This window comes from Sardina pilchardus, chromosome 3 (assembly GCF_963854185.1).
Source record: "Sardina pilchardus chromosome 3, fSarPil1.1, whole genome shotgun sequence".
NCBI classification, from domain to species: domain Eukaryota; kingdom Metazoa; phylum Chordata; class Actinopteri; order Clupeiformes; family Clupeidae; genus Sardina; species Sardina pilchardus.
The window spans coordinates 16,119,336-16,139,335 of NC_084996.1; the positions used below are offsets into that span (position 1 = coordinate 16,119,336).

Here is a 20,000-nt window from a genome sequence, read left to right on the forward strand (position 1 = left end):
AAAGAGAGAGAGGGAGGGAGAGAGGGGGGGGGGGAGAGAAAGTTAGACAGTAAAGGACACAAAAGCAGAGTCCAGTGTGTAATGACATTTGAGAGAGAGAGAGATGGAGATGAGAATTTGGGGGGGGGGGGGGGGTGTAATAAGACAGTAAAGGACACAAAAGCAGAGTTAAGTCCAGTATGTAGGTAAGGAGGAGTGAGAGTGGTTTGAGAGAGAGACAGGAAAGAGGTAAAGAACTAGAGAGCAAATTATGGAGAGAAACACAGGAAGAGAGAGACAGATAATAGGAGAGAGAATGATGGATAAAGACACAGAGACACACAGAGAGAGGGAGGAGTGAGAGAGAGAGAGGGAGAAAGAAAGAGAGAGAGTGAGTAGATAAGATACCTGAGAGGATGAAGAATATTCCGGAGACGAAGGCCAGAATGGTGCGATGTGGCCTGATATGGCCCACGTTGTTGACCACAAAGCCGATGAACATGAAGAAGAGACTGACCAGGGGAAAGGGTGTGGCCGAACGGATCATCTCTGAACAGGACAAACCCAAAACAGAAATGCTCAGTACTGACTGTAAGCAATGCTATCAGCCACAAGTTATCTTGCTGCTAACCTAGCACAGATATTCTCACACACAAACAGCTTGGCCATTCATGGACACATCCAGGCCCAAATTTATATAGGTATTCATGGGTTTCATCAGGTCCCTTTCCACAGGTGTATAAAATCAAGCACCTAGATTATGAATACAGACTGCATGGTGCTTGATTAATACACCTGCGGAAAGGGACTTGATGAAAGACTGTTGAGAAACTGCATTCTGAAGAAACACATATTCAGTAATGTATGTAGTTTATTTATTTATAGGCTTTATTTTATATACCTTATCAAAGTGCCTTAGCAAAATACCTTAGCACTATTTCCACTCATTTCTGTAATATTCCTGATGAGCTCCCTGAGATGTGTATGTGTGTGTGTGTGTGTCACCAGAAGAGGGCAGCAGAGAACGGGACTCACTGAGCACGCTGACAGTGGACTCACTGGTGAGCTGGACATTCATGGGCATGATGTACTCGATGGTGAAGCAGCGCCCCACCTCCTCACCTGAGAGACAGGTTGTTGAGAGTCACATGGGTGCATGTCAACAGGACAGGGAAAACTGGTGAAGTGTGATAGAGACAGACATAAGGCTGAAGTGCACCTAAACAACACAGCATATGGAATATTTTCATATCATTCATCCGCAAATGGATTACTTACTTGTGTTCTTGAATACCCAAAAATCTATAAATTCATGTTAAGTTGATTCTATTATATCTCGATCAGAGATCTCATTGGCAGACAGCTACCAGCCTCTCAGTCTGCGCGTGCGTGTGTGTGTGTGTGCGCGCGCGCGCGTACGTGTGTGTGTGTGTGTGTGTGTGTGTGTGTGCGTGCCTTTTTAGCAAGAAAATAATGATCCCAATGAAAATCAAAAACTGAAAATAAACATGCTCCATTTAATGATAACAATTCGAATCATATTGGAATTCCAAACAGTTGACCAGGGTGGGTGTGCAAATGAGATGCAAAGTACTGATGCATGTGCAGCGCAAATAAAACCCCAAGCAGAGATCAGCTGGTATTGCTCTTAAACCATGATCAAACAGCCCCCCAAACCACCCACTCCCCTTAAAATGTCCTTTAGCTATTGCCATGGTGATAGTTGTCAGGGAGGCAGTGTTTTTACCACGCATTCAGTTCCACCCATGTAATGAGGGCTTGTCTGGTGCTGCTGCTAAATTGGCGGCATTGTTAGCGAGGGCAGACAGCTCCGGGTGGCGCTTTGGTCTCCCCCCTGCCGTGAGCCATCGTCACTTTCTGGGTGGGTGTGTGCTGTGCAAAGGCTCTGCTCCAAGATGACACAGTGTGCCAAAAGCCTCTGTATCCTCCAAACATCAGGGACCAGGGCTGTGGTTATGAGCCCAGAATAGGGAGACAAAAAAAAGGAAGCCCAAAAAAAAGGGAGACACTTTTTCTGACAACACTGTCAACAAACATAAGCAAACTTGACTGATTCCAATTATTGGTATTCCTGTATTCCCTTTCCCTTGTGACTTCTTTTTTTTTTACCAACACTTCAATATATGACTTTTACTCTTTTCCAATGAGTATTTGCAGTTATCTATGTTTTTACAGTACCCCCTTCTCTCCAAGGATGGTTGCTTGATCTACAGGTGGCTCCTGCTGTGCCCCTAGAAACTCCTAGAAAAAAGGTGCTAGGCTACTGTATATAGAGACAAAAAATGGTTCTATATTGCATACTTCATATGACACCCCTAAATGTTTTAAACCGCTTTTGAAGGGTTCATTAAAACCTGCATGGTTCTACAGTATATAGCACCCCAAGAACATTTTTAAGAGTGTATGTCAATGCTCACACAAACATACACATGCAATTACGCACCCTCACAAACACCCACCTACACCCACCCACATACACACACACACACCCACACCCACACACACACACACACACACACACACACACACACACACACACACACACACACACACACACACACACACACACACACACATACACACACACACAGTCTCTCACCTGCCATGAAGCAGACCCTCCAGAGGCCTGAGTGCAGGGACATGCGTATGTCGGCACTCTGGTTGAGCGGCAGGATGACGCCCTCCTCCAGGTAGAGCCAGTAGTCGGTGCTGACGGCCACACCGAGGAGGCCCAGGCCGCTCACCGCCAGTACACTGCTCAGCAGCGTCAGCGCCTTCCGCCCACACACGCTCATGCTGCTCCCGCCAGCTGACACTAGAGCGCGCCAAAGTAAGCAGCACACGCGCACACAGCACCTGTCGAGAGACGCACGAAACAGACCGCTTCCTATTAGTTGCAAACTAATGTGAACTTGTGGACATCAACGTCAATATTCGTGCATGTGATGTATTAGGATGATGAAGTGTGAAAAGTTTTTTAAAAAGTCAGTTAAAAAAAAACACTGCCGAACCTCAGAAAGACACTCGTGAAAATAAAAGACTAAAGAACATCTCTCTCCACATTTCCCCTGAATCATTGCAGTATACATCAGAGTTTCCCACCCATTACAGCACACCAGCAGTTACAATGCTACCTCTAAAAAGCCATAACTCAGTAGGCCTACCTGACTGCTTAGAATGTTATGGATTCTGTTCGCTTTGCGGGTCTGACACCTGAGGGCTGAAGGGTGGCATGACAAGCCCCAAGCGTGCCCTTTCAGACCTTCAGGTTATCTGAAGGCCAAATCCCCAAACGCTTTTTTCTGTGGCTTTCCTCGTGTTAAGTAAAAGCGTATAGCTTCTTGAATAATTAGCAATCGAACAAAAATACACAAAGGACTGTTCAACCCTAGCTAGCCAAAATATATGTACAGTTGGCTGTAAATGTGCAATCTGTATCTGAGTCAATATGCCTGCAATATGGAAAACGCTCTTAATAATATCCTCAGGCGTTCATAACCACAAAACGTAAGGGTGTTGCACCTGTTGGAGACGGTCGACAGCTGATAATGTCAATGGTAACTTTCTTTCAGAACTGTCCAATTTTAGATACAGTATACGCACAGCATGACCATGCCAATCTGCCAAAAACATTTCAACATCAGTTCTTAGTGATCAACAACATCTGAAGCGGCGGGTGAGAATCAAGCATACTGAACACATAGCTCAGACATTTAATAATAACACGAGTGTGTTGTATCACTTCGCCAGGTGACACTCCACATTCCATCAGCATCTACTCAAATATCAAATAGCTGGAGTTAATTAATTGCCTCTTGGATCTCTGCACATAGTAAAAAAAAAGAAATAGGCTAAACAAAGAATGCAGGTGCCAACTTTTACCTGCAGTCGCGTGAGTTGTTATGCGTAATCTGCGTATTCAGTTCGTGTAGTTGGAGTCAGTCCTTGCACTTCTTCTTGCCTGTGGAAGTATGAGTAAACAAAGCGAGCACACCAGTTGAGATTTCTGTTTCTGTCGTCAGAACCGTTAAACAGGGATGAAGACGTGAACTGTGCAGTGTTTCAAGTTCTTCTCGGCTGCAGTGCGGTTGAGGTTGAAATAAAATATTTGTTTTCTTATCCCGCACCTCACCATGCTCAGTTGGATATGAGTGACTTGATTTAGAAATGCATCGTTTTCCTGAACCCAAGTTGTCTGTTTGATGGTGACCCAATCGTTTCAGTGGAAGAGTGAGATTAAGTCGTGCCCACCTTCCAAGTCTTGCCTTTGCTCCCTTCCATAGGCATTTACGTTGGGTTCTTTCGACTGAAGGCGGCGCTGCCCAGTGCTACAGTATGCATTCTGATTATAAATCGCACATGTGAAGTCCTTGTATGCTCAGAACTCAACTGATCACATTTTGCGCCATGAAAGCAGGGGTTTTGTTGAAGGACATAGTCCTTTTACTTCAGCTCATTAGCCTTTATAGGCTACAGTATATTCAGAATTAATAACATATTGGGACATTCAGGCACCACAGTCGTTTTGAACTTAACAATGGATATGGGCTGCCAAGTCGAAACAGAACATGACAGAGAAAGCGCTAACGATACAAATATCGGAGAATGGTCTGACTGGAGTGATGTATAAGCTTGGCTTGACATAAGTTAGATAAGTGTGTACATTTCAGTTTATTTAAAAAAGACAAGTAACACTTGCCCCTTGACTTGATGTGATGTCAACGTGAAGAATGCCTTGCAGTCTTTCACTCTCCTGCTCAGTCAATACTGCAGTCAATAATCTCAGTTTCTCGTGTACACGGTCTGACGTTTTTATTTACAATGCAAATAAATGTAAATAATAATAATAATAAAAAACATACCACATGAAAAGCCTGAAGATGTTAATTTAAAGAAAAATAACAAAGTGCAGTGTGAGTTTAATCAGTTAGCACTGCTTTGAATCATCATGGCATTGAAATAGCAAATACATTTAGCACAGTTTTTTTTGTATTGTATACTGTGTATTGGAGTGTTAAGGATCTGATTCCTTTTGAAAGTTTGATCTGAGCTCAGATGTAGCATTTCTATTTGAACAGCTCTTGTCTGATCCTTTTGATGCCTTTAAAAGGCATGGGCAGCTATCTGACATTTATCATGATGAGTAGGCGAGACCCACACTAGAGAAAAGAGCAGTGGGGGAGGCCAAACTATTTATTAAGCATGATTATAGCTGGTGAAGGCAATTTTGTCCCACCAGAACAAAGTCAATGATTTGTGCCCACATACTGCTAAATATGCTGAGATGATTTATATTCATGTTTATCATCTTTGAGCAACTCTGACTTCCCTTGTGTGTTTTTAGTTTAGGGAGTAAAACTCAGCAATAACTTGAACCCAATAATTCATACAGCTTTATAAACACATTGATAAAGGACTATACATCCTTTATAAAGCCTCATAATTATTGCCATTATACTATAACTATTTATACATACTCATGGCATGATGTTACTGTGCAACAATCTCCTATAAAACTTTGTAACAGAGATATCATCATTGTTATCATCAAATGGTCAAATGCTTAAATGCTATGTGACACTTTAAGCTTTAAAGGCTTATACGGTAATATCATAATGCGAACAAAGTCATGAAATGCATGCATAGTTAGATATACTAATGACAATGTGTTTATGAATGGTTTATAACCTTCTATAAATGTATTCAGAATGCTGAAAACTGGTTTCATATAAAGTGTTGTATCTTATGTGAAGTCATACACAGTCCTTCGTATCGAAAAAAAAAAACATACTATTACCTTTTTCAAAGACCACAAAAGCAGAATATTTTTAAATACATTTATTCATACACAGTATCCTTCACACCACAATAAACAAAGAAAACATGTACTGTAGCAGGATCCTGGCAAACAGCCTAACAGGTGAGTTAAAAGTAGAGAAACGTAGCCTAATTCCAGAAAGCACTCCAAGGATTCACCCTCCAAAGAGAAGATGAGCTCAACAGATGATTATCTGAGCAAAACCAGATACTTTTGTTTTTCGCTCCATATTCGCAGGGCATCGGTATGTTTGAAAGGTTAAATGAAATCTCGAGCTGAGGGGGTACCAAGGTTTGTGCCTGATACACAGATCAGGCAGCTAGTCTGTCCCTGGGGCATATCTAAAGACGAACCTGTGTACGAGTTCATCTACTCTGGAATTTCATTTGATTGTGCAAGAGATCCTACTTTGTGGTTAAGACGAGCATTCTGGATGATTCTCAATGTGAGACAAGGTTCCAGAGCGGCTGTCTCTGTCATTGTGGTTCATGGAACTAAAAGTTGAAGGGGTTTTGCTCCCACAGGTTATGTTTTGGTACCCAAGTAGATAATTACTCTCAAATATGCTGAGGAGTCTGATAGAATGGCGTGATGCTTAAGGATCACTGAAGACTCGAGCTTTTATCAATTATGATGAATTTAACCAGTTAGAGCACCTGATAATATCTGGGTAGACACGATTTGGCACATGTGGAGAGAGGATAGGGGTAAAGATTCCGGAATCTTCTACAGTATACCTCGTTAAAGGGCAAAGGAAATGACCTTACATAGTGGCTTTTTAGGTCTAACTATTGGTCATGGAATAGTCACTCTTATAACACATCAGAATTTGTATGGAGAAGAGTATGTGTACAATAGTAGGCTTTGGCACAAAGAGTGGATGAGAATACAATGACGTACAATGTGTCATTTACTGCAGAGATGGATCTGATTGTTTTGGCTGAATTCAATCAAAGCATGCCGAGCCCATGTTCCAGAATAAGTGTGGACTTGTGATACAGTAGCAACGTTTCCTGATGGAATTCCACCAAAGGGTTAAACAAGCTTTCATCAGCAGGCTAAATGCAATGCACACAAACAGCCAAGTTCTTCAAAGCCTAAACGTTAGAATCACTTTTTAGACATGCCTGACTGAATCCTTTTCAAATTCTTGGAAAACAGAAAACGCGCTATATAACTGAGAGAGAGTGAGAGAGAGAGAGAGACAGAGAGAGAGAGAGAGAGAGAGAGAGAGAGTTAGGTTAGGGGGTGTAAGGCAGGACAGGCGTCTCACTTGGCAAGTCGTATGAAATCCGAAATCCATGCTGACAGACCTGGGGTCTTTGGAACATGCTAACACCTTGATTTTACTGCATGCTTGTTTTGCCTAACCTTACATGCATGAAGCAAAAGCCCAAAACAAAATGAAACGAAAACAAACAAAAAACTTGATAAAAGCAGGACATGTTGAGCCACTTCAAATAAAGGATCAAGGCAAGCACACATTCAGTCAGCCCACACTTCACAGTCAGTCTTTAGATACTGCTTACCCTACTATATTATAAATTAAAAGACAAACATATAGCCAATAAATATGTGATATGTGAATACATATTACAAGGTTTTCTGATACCAAAACTATCAAAGATTTAGCCAAATAATCTCCTGTTTTATATATATAATCTAAACATGTAGAAATATTTCACCATCTAAGTTAGTAAAAGCACATTCAATTCTTGGTATAAAATCTGCAACTTAGTCTTTTGAAACTGCCTGTTTAATATTTACAAAAAATAAAGATCAATTATTGTGTATTTTTGAAAAGTAAACACCTTTTGTTGTCAAAAATAAAACAAAACAATCAAAAAAAATCTCACAGAGCAAGACATGAAAAATGAAAATGAGCTTACTCCAAAAAGAACAACGCAAAATAGTAACTTAACAAGACATAAAAACGTACAGGGGAAAAAAACACACAAAACAAAACAAAAATCATATTTCGTGTAATACATAACCTCACGCTCTCAGCGTGGCATTGGATACTGGACAGACAGAGCCTCCCTAGAGAATAATCTACTAAGTATTTTCGGCTCGGAGGAGAAGAGGCATGCGGTGGGGGATCGACAGGGGTCCTGCAGGCAGCACCACGGCCCCCTAATGGACTGGCCCTAAAACACCTCACGCCCTCCGGACGTCGGGAGGACGAACGGACGGACGGCAGGTGACCGCTCCGCTGCTGCCATGAGGAGGGGCCGCGAGCATCATGCGGCCAGTGAGCATGTCCACCATCTCACCATTGTGCTTCCGCGCTGTACTGTATATGTTACTTGGTTAGCGAGCAGTGCCCCCCGCTTACCGGTATCTTAAAAAATAATAAAACTGCTCAAATGACTTCTGCGAAGCAGTGCAAAGTGTGTTCATATCAAAACACATTTGCTCAGTTGCCATCCACCTCCTCTAAGAATGATAGAGGAAGCACAAGTCATCAGAATGCTGCTTTTAAATCCTCTCATAGCTTATCTTCCACAACTGTCAATCTGTTCCTCTACGTTATTTTACACCAAAGTTCATAATGTACGCATCAGTTGACGTCGTCTTGCCATGCATTGTCACACTCCGCTGTGAACAACTATAACTCTGTAACTGGCATCGGTCACCTCTGCTATGTGAGGGAGGGTCCTCGGTAGGACACATTAAAGTCCACAGCCTCAGTAGACTGCAGAGGGGAGGAGGGGAGTGCATCAGAAAGGGTCTTGTCATGCTCAAACTCAGAGAGTCCAGAGAAGAGATATCCACAAAAGAGTCGCTAAGTAGGAACTTGCTAAATGCATACAGACACACTAAGATAGAAAACAGTTTGGGTGCAGGTATCGTCTCGTTTTGGCACTCCCGAAACTACAGACCACTATTATTTTTATACATAATAATTTCGTCAGTTTTTACAAATATAGATATATTTGTATATATATATATATGATATATTGAATACCGTAGCTGTGATAGAAATGGCAGTAAGGTAGGTAGGAGGGGAGGGAACTGGTGGTGGGACAGGAGCTATAAAACAGTTGTAAGTCTGCATGCTTCACAAGGGGAGAAGAGAGGGCGGCGGTGCACGACGGGAAAGGCATACTGCGGATGGAAGAGTATCACACCTGTCTACTGTCCCCTCGAATAACACGCCGGACGTGACCGCAGCGGTCATCTCACACAGACACACACACACACACACACACACACTGAGCTGGTTTTTCAATCGGAGAAATGTGGATCCTAACCAACACTGACCGTCGGGAGATCTGCGGACACTGGCTGAGCACTGCAAATGGGACTCACAGGGTGCGGGCTTAGAATGGACACAATTAGCTCTGTATTCTCTCTCTCCTTTGGGACTTATTATAAGTCATTTGGTGTACAACAGGTTTGTAATGCCAGAGACATAATGACAGAGGGACAAAGGAACGGGGTGTCTGTAATGTGAAAGATGGCAGAGCTGGAGCTGGAAGTCTGCCTTGTAGTGTACATTTAGCCTCTCCTGCACGTTGAAGTTGGGTGCATGTACGCTCAGCAAATCTAGAAGAATCACGTCAGATTTAAACACTGAATCCAGCGATTTACTTCTAATGTCAGTTTTACCATTTAATACATGAGATTCTCCTCATACCTTTATATACTTCAGTACTTCTTAATTAATTTCATTTGGCTGACACTTATCCAAAGCCACTTGTATATGTTGTATACTTGTCATTACAGGCCAGTCTCCCAAGAGCAACTCTGGGTGAAGTCCCTTGCTCAAGAGCAACAGTGACACACAGCTGGACTTGAACCCACAACTTGTCGGGCTGCCCGGTTCCCTAGCCACTACGCCACCACCGCCCATTCAGATAGGAGCCTGATCTGTTTTGTCCAAAATAGCTGTCTGGAGGTGTTTTCAAGATGGCTGCTAATTAGAGATACTTGCCAATACAGACTTTGGTAATGCCACAATCTTGCCCTTGTGCTAAACACTGACAAACTGCATTGACACAATGGGGGACCTTGCTATTACTGTAAGCAAAAATGGAAATTCATACTTTTTCCTCAGATAAGCTTTTGAATTTTGGGTTTGAATGATTATTTCATGGTGACCAACTGTAAGGACTTTTTGAATTACAAGCCATTTGGATTTGCATGTCCCGAAATGCCCCCCCCCCCCTCCAGCCCCTCCCTCGGCTCCTGGTGTCTGGCGGCCCCTCATACGACGCTGCTGTGCAGGGACGGGTGGACGAACTGCGGGTTGATGAAGGAGAAGCCGGCGAACTCGCTCTGGTCGATGTTGGCGATGACGAGCTGGTCGGGCGGAGTCAGCACGGGCTGCGCGCGCGTGAAGAACTTGTCGAAGTTCTCTGCTCCTTTGCCGCACTGCACAGAATAAAAAAAAAATAAAAAAAGACAGGGACAGAAACATCAGATCAGAGGCTATCTCCCAGTACGGCCTGGACACAGATCTACTCTGCTGGCCTTATCTGTGAATGGACACTGATGGAGTGGACATGTTTGTTTTCCTCTCTTTTATCTGCGAGGGCTATTTTAGGCGCTTGCCTTTGAAAGACTTAAGTGATATGACCAAAGGAACACTATGGAATCCTTTCAGGAGGAAGGGGTCAGGTGACAGACAGATACAGAGAGAGAGAGAGAGAGAGAGAGAGAGAGAGAGAGAGAGAGAGAGAGAGAGGGAAAAAGAAACTGCTGTACTCGCTAGCCTCTGGAGGAGATGAATCAGATGGATGCTTAGAAAAGCTTTCTCCTTCCATTCATGCTTTACACTCACACACACACGCACACGCACAAACACACACACACACACACACACACACACACACACACACACAGCTGTCCCTTTTCAACACGTAGCCCATCTTTAGAGTCAGTGAAGCGGGGACAAAGTCCCTTCCATTATCTCCCATCCAGGCGTCCTGTGCCCTGCGCCCTCCCTCTGTTCTCTGTGGAGGAGACTGGACCCTCGGGCGTCGGCCTCTATAGGACCCAGCATTCTGACCGCCGCTGAGGACTCTCCTGAGTGACTGAGTGATATCTTATGACAGCTAGTGAGCACTACTGTACATGTTGCAACGTATTTTCAGCTTCTTTCCTTAAATAGATCTTTCTAAGCATAAAAGTGTGTGTGTGTGAGAGAGAGAGAGGGGGGGTGGGGGAGATGGAGATAGAGAGGGCCACAGAAAAACATGACTAGAAGGAAGGAGGAGCAGGAGGTACAAATAGCAAAAGGAGAGAGAGAGAACAAAGAGAGAGTACAGACCAAAACAGATAGTGAAGCAAATACAGGCAGACAGACAGAGAGAGATAGAGAGAGACAGAGAGAGTGAGAGAGACAGAGGAAGAGACAGGCAGAGAGAGAAAGACAGAGAGTGAGAGAGAGAGAGTCCCACTGATATCTCACCACTTTGGGCTTGAATGGAGGCTGGATCTCTCGGTTCTGCAGCCGGTCCCAGTCGATGCGGCGGAAGAAGGCCTGCTCCCTGATGTCCCTCTCCCCCTCCGGCCCACAGCCCAGACGCTTCGACGGGTGCTTGGTCATCAGCTGAGAGTGTGTGTGAACACGTGTGTGTATAAAGGAAAGACATGAAGGACATTAGGCTTAGTGAATGGATCAGTACAGTGCTACAGAACAGAGTACATGACTAAGAGGTTCATTGGGTGCATTCGCACGTTCCCATGTTCCCATTTCAGCACCATCTCAGCCTCATCTAAAATGGCCGCTGACGACCTCTGATGGCGCTGGTGAATATTCTCTCTCTCTCTCTCTCTCTCTCTCTCTCTCTCTCCCCGCATCTGTCTTTGTTCTGAATCATATTTCAGATGAGCACTCTCACACAGCACAGAGAGGGGAGGGGAAGCTATTCTCCCCCCTTCACTCAATAGGAACAATAGGGAGTGATGAAGACCGGCTCAGAATAGAGATGTCAATCACACGCGGGATCTGTCCGCCATGTTATTAAAGGCCTGAGTGGATTCCATTGGCCGGGGTGACAGGGAGACTCTTCAGTCTTAATTACAGCTCATCACTCACTCACTCACACACACACGCTCAATATGTGACACCGACATGAGAGCTCCCACCTACACCCCTCTCCACGAGACAAAGAGGGGCCACGCTCTGCACCGCTGCATTGATTTTGGGCTGTGTGCACAGTGCACGCACACACACACACACACACACACACACACACACACACACACACACACACACACACACACACACACACACACACACACACACACATGCACACAAACACAGGCACACGCACACCCACACTCACATCCACACACAGACGCAGACACACACGCACACACATATGCACATGCACACGCACATGCACACACACACACACACACACACACACACACACACAGGTTCATGGGCAGAGGCGTGACTCACCCCCTTGCAGATGGACACGGCTTCTTTGGACATGGACTTGGGGTAGGACACGTTGTGCTCCATGATGGACTGGAAGAGCTCGTCCTCGTCCTCGCCGTCGAACGGCGGCTACGGGAGACGAGAGACAGGAAGTGATTAACGGGCTACAGCACTGGACATGAACCTGCCGAGAATAGACCGTCCCACGTACAGACAATGAATTGTTTAACTTCCTACGCCATAATAACTGATGAAAAAAGTGAGACAAAATGTGTCTGTATACACTACAGTATAAACCTACACATGGCAGGCTTACATAATTTCATCAGTGCACGCTTTTCTTAGAGTGAGCAGCTGGTGTTTCTGCACTTGCCGTCATCACAATCAGGCATGGTGACTGATAACGCTGAGCTACCGGGAGGAGGGAGAAGCACGATCCTCAGTTTAATTTGCATTTGTGATAGAACAGGCAGTTTTGGTAAGGCCTTATGTGAACCCTGTTTTATAAGCTACACATGACATGACTCTATTATAAATCATGTTATAGCAGATGCTCTATCAGGCCACTAGTGACCATGGCATGTCATGTGTTATGGTTACAGGACAGGACAGTGGTGTTATTGGCTTGGTGAGGACGCGAGGTTTCGGGCGTCGCTGTACACGTACCTGACCGGCCAGCATCTCGTACAGCAGAACTCCATAGGCCCACCAGTCCACGGACTTCCCATAGGGCTGATACGCGATGATCTGGGGAGCACAGGAGAGTCACAGAATGACACTGGCGTCTCACGACTATCAGAGCGCGATGGCAGCGCTGCCTCCTCATTGTCTTTTTTCCCTTCATCAGGGTCGCCATGGTGACAGATGACTTTTCGCAATCGAAATGTCATCTCAATTATAAAGTGACCTTGTCAGAAGTAGAAATGCTAGAACATACTTCAACAGAATCAATGAAATGCCTTTTTGACACAATGAAGTGTCTTTTTTGAACAGCAAATGGACTGTTTCATGGACAAACACAGTTCAGTTGAGTCTACCCATGTAAAATACAAGACACAGATCCGTTAGCATACAAGCATGTTGTTAACTGCAGAGAAAAATTACAGAGGCTGTGTTGTTGCTATTTTTACATTCTATTTAACAAAGACCACGTTCTCTCTATAGTCCCAATCTTCCCACACAGACCTCTCACTCTCTCTCCACACACACACACACACACACACACACACACACACACACACACACACACACACACACACACACACACACACACACACACACACACACACACACACACACACACACACACACACACACACACACACACACACACACACACACACACACACACACACGCACCAATACCAAGCTGTTAATTATGGACTCCTGGAAGCCAAAGGGGGCACTGTACAGTGTACAGCATTCCCATGTTTACCAAGCGGGGGGCTTGAAAAGATGTTTCCTCTGTTTTCTAAAAATAGTCTCGGAGTCTGTGATGCTAGTCATTACTCTCCAGGGGGACTAGCTCCACTGGCTTGTGTTCTACGTACAGTAACATGTGTGCTTAATGAAACAGAAATCGATAAACTACTATACTGTATCTATATACTGTACTCAAAAGTAACACAGAAATGCCAGAAATGGCCTTAAAATGCCACAGACAGTTCACACAACTGTTGAAACCATTGCCACTGTTACCTGATTGATGAGTCAAAGACAAAGAACACGGATCCAATGACAGGATCGGACATTTGCACCAAAGCAGGACTATTTCCAAAGTCAGTAGTAAGACAGAGGGAATATCCACTGACTAATCTGACTGACTGCTTTGAGTAATCACTGCTAAGGGAGTGAAGGGAGTTTATTAATCCCACGAGTCTGTGTGGAGGAGATGACTAATGGCACCCCGCTGATCCCAGCACAGTGGGTTAGTAGTGGGCTTCCCTTGGCCTCCTCTTTGCTCTCAGTCCTCTCTTTACATGAGAGACTACAGCTGACAGGGCTCGGGGCACAGACCCATCACTGCACTGACAAAGCATGTTAGTCTTGATGGAGGCAGAGAGATAGGAGGGGGAGAGAATGAGAGAGAGAAAGAGAGAGAAATAGAGAGAGAGAGAGAGGGAGAGAGAAGGAGAGAGAGAGAAGGAGAGAGGAGAGGAGAGGGATGGAGTTTTGTATTGGTGATGATGACCTTCATTAGTTTACCCTCTGGGTGAGAATGCTGCTGAAAAGACGGCATGTGTGCAACTTTTATAAGCCCTGCAGACACTAGAAACGTGCAGGACTGGAAACAGAATAAGAAGTCCTTCCAGTCAGTATTTACTTGCGTATCTCTCCCTTTGATTTACTGTCAGGATGCTGCTGTCTGACCAGTCATTTCAGCTAAAGTGGTACTGTATAAAACGCAGCTGCCCAAATTCCAAAGGCAGTGCTAGACTCTATCCACCCACTCCTCGGAGACGCATCTCCCAGCGGCGCCGGCGTCCATCACCTCCGCTGCCTCGAGAGCGAAACGAGAGTGACCCCCTCAGACGGATCTCGGGGAGGCATTAGCATAACTCTGTCTCCTCAGCCGCTCCGCTCCCCGATGAGAAGTGACAGAGCTGTCCGCCCCGGGAAAACGTCCAGCCAGAGCTCACGGAGACTCTCCGGCTCTGCAGGTGCGACCCGCCTCCGATTGCTCGCCGGGGATCACCGGCGGAGTCGCCATGACTCAGAGTCAGAAGACACAAATGATGACGGCGGCTCGCAAAGGCACCGGGAGAGACCATGAGCACATCCAAAAGCCTGTGGCATTGTATAAATAAAGGCATGTAGAATCTACCATGTGTATAAGGTTGACTGACACCAGTCATTTCGAAGTCCTTTCAAGACCATACTAGTCTGGCCTTGTACACATCACACTCCACAGGGGTCACCTTTTTCGACAGCAAACATTGACAAGCAAGCAAATGCTAAAAATAGCCTAAAAAATTCTCCCTCTCAAGTTCACCTGGACTCCAATCCAGACATAAACAGCGGAAATGAGAGTCTGGCTCATGGGGCCAGAGTGATTATTGCTCACACATGTCTATCCACACCGTACACACACACCAGGTGCTGGAACACGGGGGTGTGAGCCTGGTGCAAATTGGAATGGGACAAGCTGAGCTGCCGTTGAGCTGTTGATGAGACATGTCCCACAATAAGACATTAGACAGTATGCAAGTGTAGGACTATATCAACTGCGCCGGTGCCCTGGACAAAGGATGGTGTTCATATTGGCTGGCTACAATCACTATACGATCCCTCTCTTGAGACATCCATAGTTAGAGAGTGACTTCCTGACTCACCTTCACTTCTTTGTGTCTGAGTACTGAGTGCTGTCCAGAATAGGCGGAATTCAAGGGTTATTAACACGCGCATGCACACACACACACACACACACACACACACACACACACACACACACACACACACACACACACACACACACACACGCACACACACACACACACACACACACACACACACACACACAAACACAAACACACACAAACACACACACACACACACCTCCGGGGCGATGTAGTCAGGTGTCCCACAGAAGGTGCGCGTGGTCATGCCCTCGTACATGTTCTCCTTGCACATTCCAAAGTCGGCGATCTTGATGTGGCCCTCCGAGTCCAGCATCACGTTGTCCAGCTTCAGATCTCTGTGGAGGGACAGGCGGACAGGCGGTCAAGGTCAAGGTCAAGCCTGAGGCCTGATGTGCTTCACCACACCTACAGTACCTACCTGAGACACCATCACAACAACAACCCACACAGGGTCCCCCACAAACATCTCAAGGACACCATGTTCTATGTTCTTTATTATGCTCTCTGCATTGCCTCTTTATAGAGTTCTATGTTCTCTATCTCTGCACTGCCTCTTTATAGAGTTCTGTGTTCTCTATCTCTGCACTGCCTCTTTATAGAGTTCTATGTTCTTTATTATACTCTCTGCACTGCCTGTTTATAGAGTTCTATGTTCTTTATTATGCTCTCTGCACTGCCTCTTTATAGAGTTCTGTGTTCTCTATCTCTGCACTGCCTCTTTATAAAGTTCTATGTTCTTTATTATGCTCTCTGCATTGCCTCTTTATAGAGTTCTATGTTCTCTATCTCTGCACTGCCTCTTTATAGAGTTCTATGTTCTCTATCTCTGCACTGTCTCTTTATAGAGTTCTCTATTGATTTGCAAGGCGTTTTCAGGGTTGTTTATTTGTCTTGTTTGTTTTGGTGGCTTGTGCTGAGGTGACATTTGTATTTCCGTCGAGCTCTGCCACCGCAGAGGACGATCAAACCCGGTGAGCGCCGGCCTCCACAGGGGGGATCTGAAGGTAACGCGAGGCCGTTTGGGTCCAACACACAAAGCACCGCTCCGCCTCAGACACACTCTCTCTCTCCCCCTCATTCGCTCCTCCTCTCTGATATTTTCTGCCTCGGTAAAAAAAACCATCTCCTCTTCGCCTGCCCATCAGCTTTTGTCTCTTGTCTCTCCTCCTCTCTCTCTCCTCCTCTCTCGCCTCCACCTCCTCTTTCTCTTAGGGATGACTCACATCACATCGCTCCATTTGCACCACAATATTGATACCACACATTCGGTGTTGCCAATCTGTTAGAGCTCGTCACAGTTTAAACGAGCTTGGGACCTGAGCCATGTTGAGCGGCGCTTCAGCGTTAAGCAACATACCATTAAAATCCCAAACCTATGGCAACACTGACGCAACGGACCACTGCAGCTTAAAAAGATCCTGGTTATGCAACGTGTGGTGCAGGAAATGAAAGCTTTGCATTTCTATCTAATTAGGAATGCAATGCACACAAATGCAAAAAGGCAGGGCACATACAAACTCTCTCTATTTCAATTCTCCTGTTTGCACAAAACACAACACACATACACAACTTACAAGGAACTAGTGTTTCCATTTGTCATGGACAAATCAACAACTGAAGAGCACACACTGAATATAGGTGTTACATTCAATAGCATCGTCATGGTGACACCTACCTGTAGACGACTCCTTTTCGGTGAAGGAAAAACAATCCCACCGCGATCTCTGCAGCATAGAACCTGTGTGGAGACATGGGGAGAAAAGGACAGTCAGCAATATCTTCCCATTTTTCTATTCAACTTTCTATTTTTAACAAAGTATAGCAAACACTACATGAGATATGATATAGAGTATAGAATGAAACTAGTGGGGATATACTCTAGTGGGGATATACAGTATTTGGAGTACTTGCTGCAATCCCAAGCTCAGTTCAGATGAGTGTCTCTTACACAGCCTGTGGCTCCTTGAACTTGCCCACGTGCTGGATGTGATACATGAGATCTCCCCCGTTGATGTACTCCATCACAAAGTAGAGTCGGTCCTGCCAACAACAGCAGACAGGTACAACTCCGTCACAAAGACAGTTACACACACACGCACGCACGCACGCACGCACGCACACACGCACACACACACACACACACACGCACACACACACGCACACACACACGCACGCACACACACACACACACACACACACACACACACACACACACACACACACACACACACACACACACACTGTCATCCTCTGATCTGACCAGAGTGGCTAGCGATGGACAGGGGACAGGAGAGGAGGGCCACATGCTCCACTGACAGCAGTCCTAATGGGTCTCATTATGCACACTTCACTGAGCCGCTGGACGCTCCAAAGGCTTCAGCGGAAATGAGAGTAAGAGGTGTCTAGTGGTTTATAAGCACATTTAGCACCGGACTAAAGAGCCTCTTGAAACAGCAGGCAGAGCTATACGACCAGCGGTTGTAAAACAAATATGTCATCCGGTGAGTTAAGAGATTCACTCCTCAACACCCTCTCATGGAAAGTTTTGAAATACTGATTGTAAGTGAACCAAATGATTATCAAGTCAAGTGTCACATGGACAATTATATTTACACAGAGTAACTTGCGTCCCATGAGACACACATAAGCACATTCAATGTCACCTAAGCGTAGCAAACTGCTGTTATGAAGACCAACTCTGACACAAATGGCATTTAATAATAGTAATTCATCTGAAAGACGGAGGGACGGTTCTAGAGAGGTCACAGAGATAACTACTCCCAGAAGCCAGGGTCAAGGCAAGAGCTGAACTTGCTAATTATGCTACAGTACAAACTCTTCTCAGCGCTACTGTATGCTCAGTGCCCAACTTCTGAGGGTAATGAGGAGCGGTAAGACGACAGCTGAGTTGTGCTGGCCTCTGTGACTGGAGCCGTGACTCACAGTCCCTGCAGTTTATTATTTGAGAGAGAGAGAGAGAGAGAGAGAGAGAGAGAGAGAGAGAGAGAGAGAGAGAGAGAGAGAGAGAGAGAGAGAGAGAGAGAGAGAGAGAGAAGGGGTGGGGGCTGACTGAGAGAGACCAGCCTGCTTGGTGTTCATAGCAACTGGAGTTGTCAGCATCACAGAGGGCAGAAAGTGCATGCACACACACATGCTCACTCACACACGCACACACATATACACACACACACACACACCCCTACACACACACACACACACACACACACACACACACACACACACACACACACACACACACACACACACACACACACACACACACACACACACACACACATACACACTGTCACGTCCCTCAGACAGTGGACAGGTGAGCCTGTGGTAGCCCTGCCCTGCCCAGTGCATGTCTCTCACCACTGTCTGGAAGCAGGAGTGCAGCTGGGTGAGGAACGGCGGCTTGTCCCGCTGGGCAAGCACCCTCTTCTCCACCATGGTGCACTCCACGTCGTCGTCCTGGATCACCACGTCCTTCTTCAGGATCTTGATGGCGTACAGCTCCTCTGAGGCCTTCATCTCCGCCAGCATCACCTGAGCACCACACACACACGCCACACACAGGGGAGAGGACTCGAGTCACCTGGGGCACTACCGTCATTTCCCGACTATTAGCCGCGGCTTGTACATTGATTTTGCAACATTTCTTCAGCTATGAGGTTAATACAGGGGGGGGGGCAGTTAATATGGTTTTGTTTCTTTTAACTTGCATAAAACACTGCCCTGCGGCTTATACACAATGCGGCTTCTATGCGGGAAATTACTGTACTGCTAGACCATGCCATGGGATGTTGCAGGACAATACCATAGGATGGTAAAAATACTGTACAGTATCAATGAATACCATTGTTAGCATTACTGTAAACATCCCTGTAAGAAACCCTTCTGAAAGACTGCAGAATTACACCAATTTGTGCAAGACAGTCATTTCAACCATGGCCCTTCATGCAGACGGATAAAAATGTAAATATATATATAAAAAAATTCAGTGCTTGATGAGAGTTCCTTCCTAAACCAATCAATTGGTACTTAAAGATGCAGACCCAGTGTATTCCCCTGAGTCTTGTTAAACAAGGATTCGACAGGCCTTGAGAGGCAGCAAAAATATGAATGAAGATTAAAAAAGTACTTTGATGGTATGCTGATCTGAACTAGCACACGCTTATTTGAAGTTTTTGAATGAAACTGCATTTTTCCATGGACCACTTTCATTAAGTCGCCTTTCTTTTCAACAAAACTGGATCTGAGAATCGATTCTAGTTAACCTAAGTGACAAAGGAAAGCTTCAGTCAGAGCTTGATTCAACTCTTTTTAATTACTTACAGCCTGAGATGAATTGTATCGAACAAAAGCTTAGCTGAACTCCCCTGCCTTAAGGGACCACTTGAAAGGCTCTTATTGATAGTAATGGCAA

The 20,000-nt window shown here is 45.3% G+C and overlaps 2 protein-coding genes across 4 annotated transcripts in view; both read right to left on the reverse strand.

The window, feature by feature from the left end:
- Positions 1-2,795, reverse strand: part of LOC134076862 (voltage-dependent calcium channel gamma-5 subunit-like) — a 3,534-nt gene extending 739 nt beyond the window's left edge. Inside the window, exons 1-3 of the mRNA XM_062532127.1 lie at positions 2,600-2,795; positions 1,015-1,101; positions 388-528 (exon numbers count right to left, since the gene is read on the reverse strand). Of these exons, the coding sequence (XP_062388111.1) occupies positions 388-528; positions 1,015-1,101; positions 2,600-2,795 (424 nt within the window). The remainder of the gene's footprint in view (positions 1-387; positions 529-1,014; positions 1,102-2,599) is intronic.
- Positions 2,796-10,007: 7,212 nt separating this feature from the next.
- The window catches only part of prkcab (protein kinase C, alpha, b), a 107,999-nt gene continuing 98,006 nt past the window's right edge, over positions 10,008-20,000 (reverse strand). For all 3 annotated transcript variants that reach the window (XM_062532125.1, XM_062532123.1, XM_062532124.1), the window contains 8 exons: positions 18,947-19,120; positions 17,520-17,611; positions 17,247-17,309; positions 15,768-15,906; positions 12,879-12,959; positions 12,234-12,341; positions 11,235-11,375; positions 10,008-10,195 (listed from right to left, as the gene is read on the reverse strand). In XM_062532125.1, coding sequence (XP_062388109.1) covers positions 10,028-10,195; positions 11,235-11,375; positions 12,234-12,341; positions 12,879-12,959; positions 15,768-15,906; positions 17,247-17,309; positions 17,520-17,611; positions 18,947-19,120 — 966 coding nt within the window. In that variant the 3' untranslated portion in view covers positions 10,008-10,027. The remainder of the gene's footprint in view (positions 10,196-11,234; positions 11,376-12,233; positions 12,342-12,878; positions 12,960-15,767; positions 15,907-17,246; positions 17,310-17,519; positions 17,612-18,946; positions 19,121-20,000) is intronic.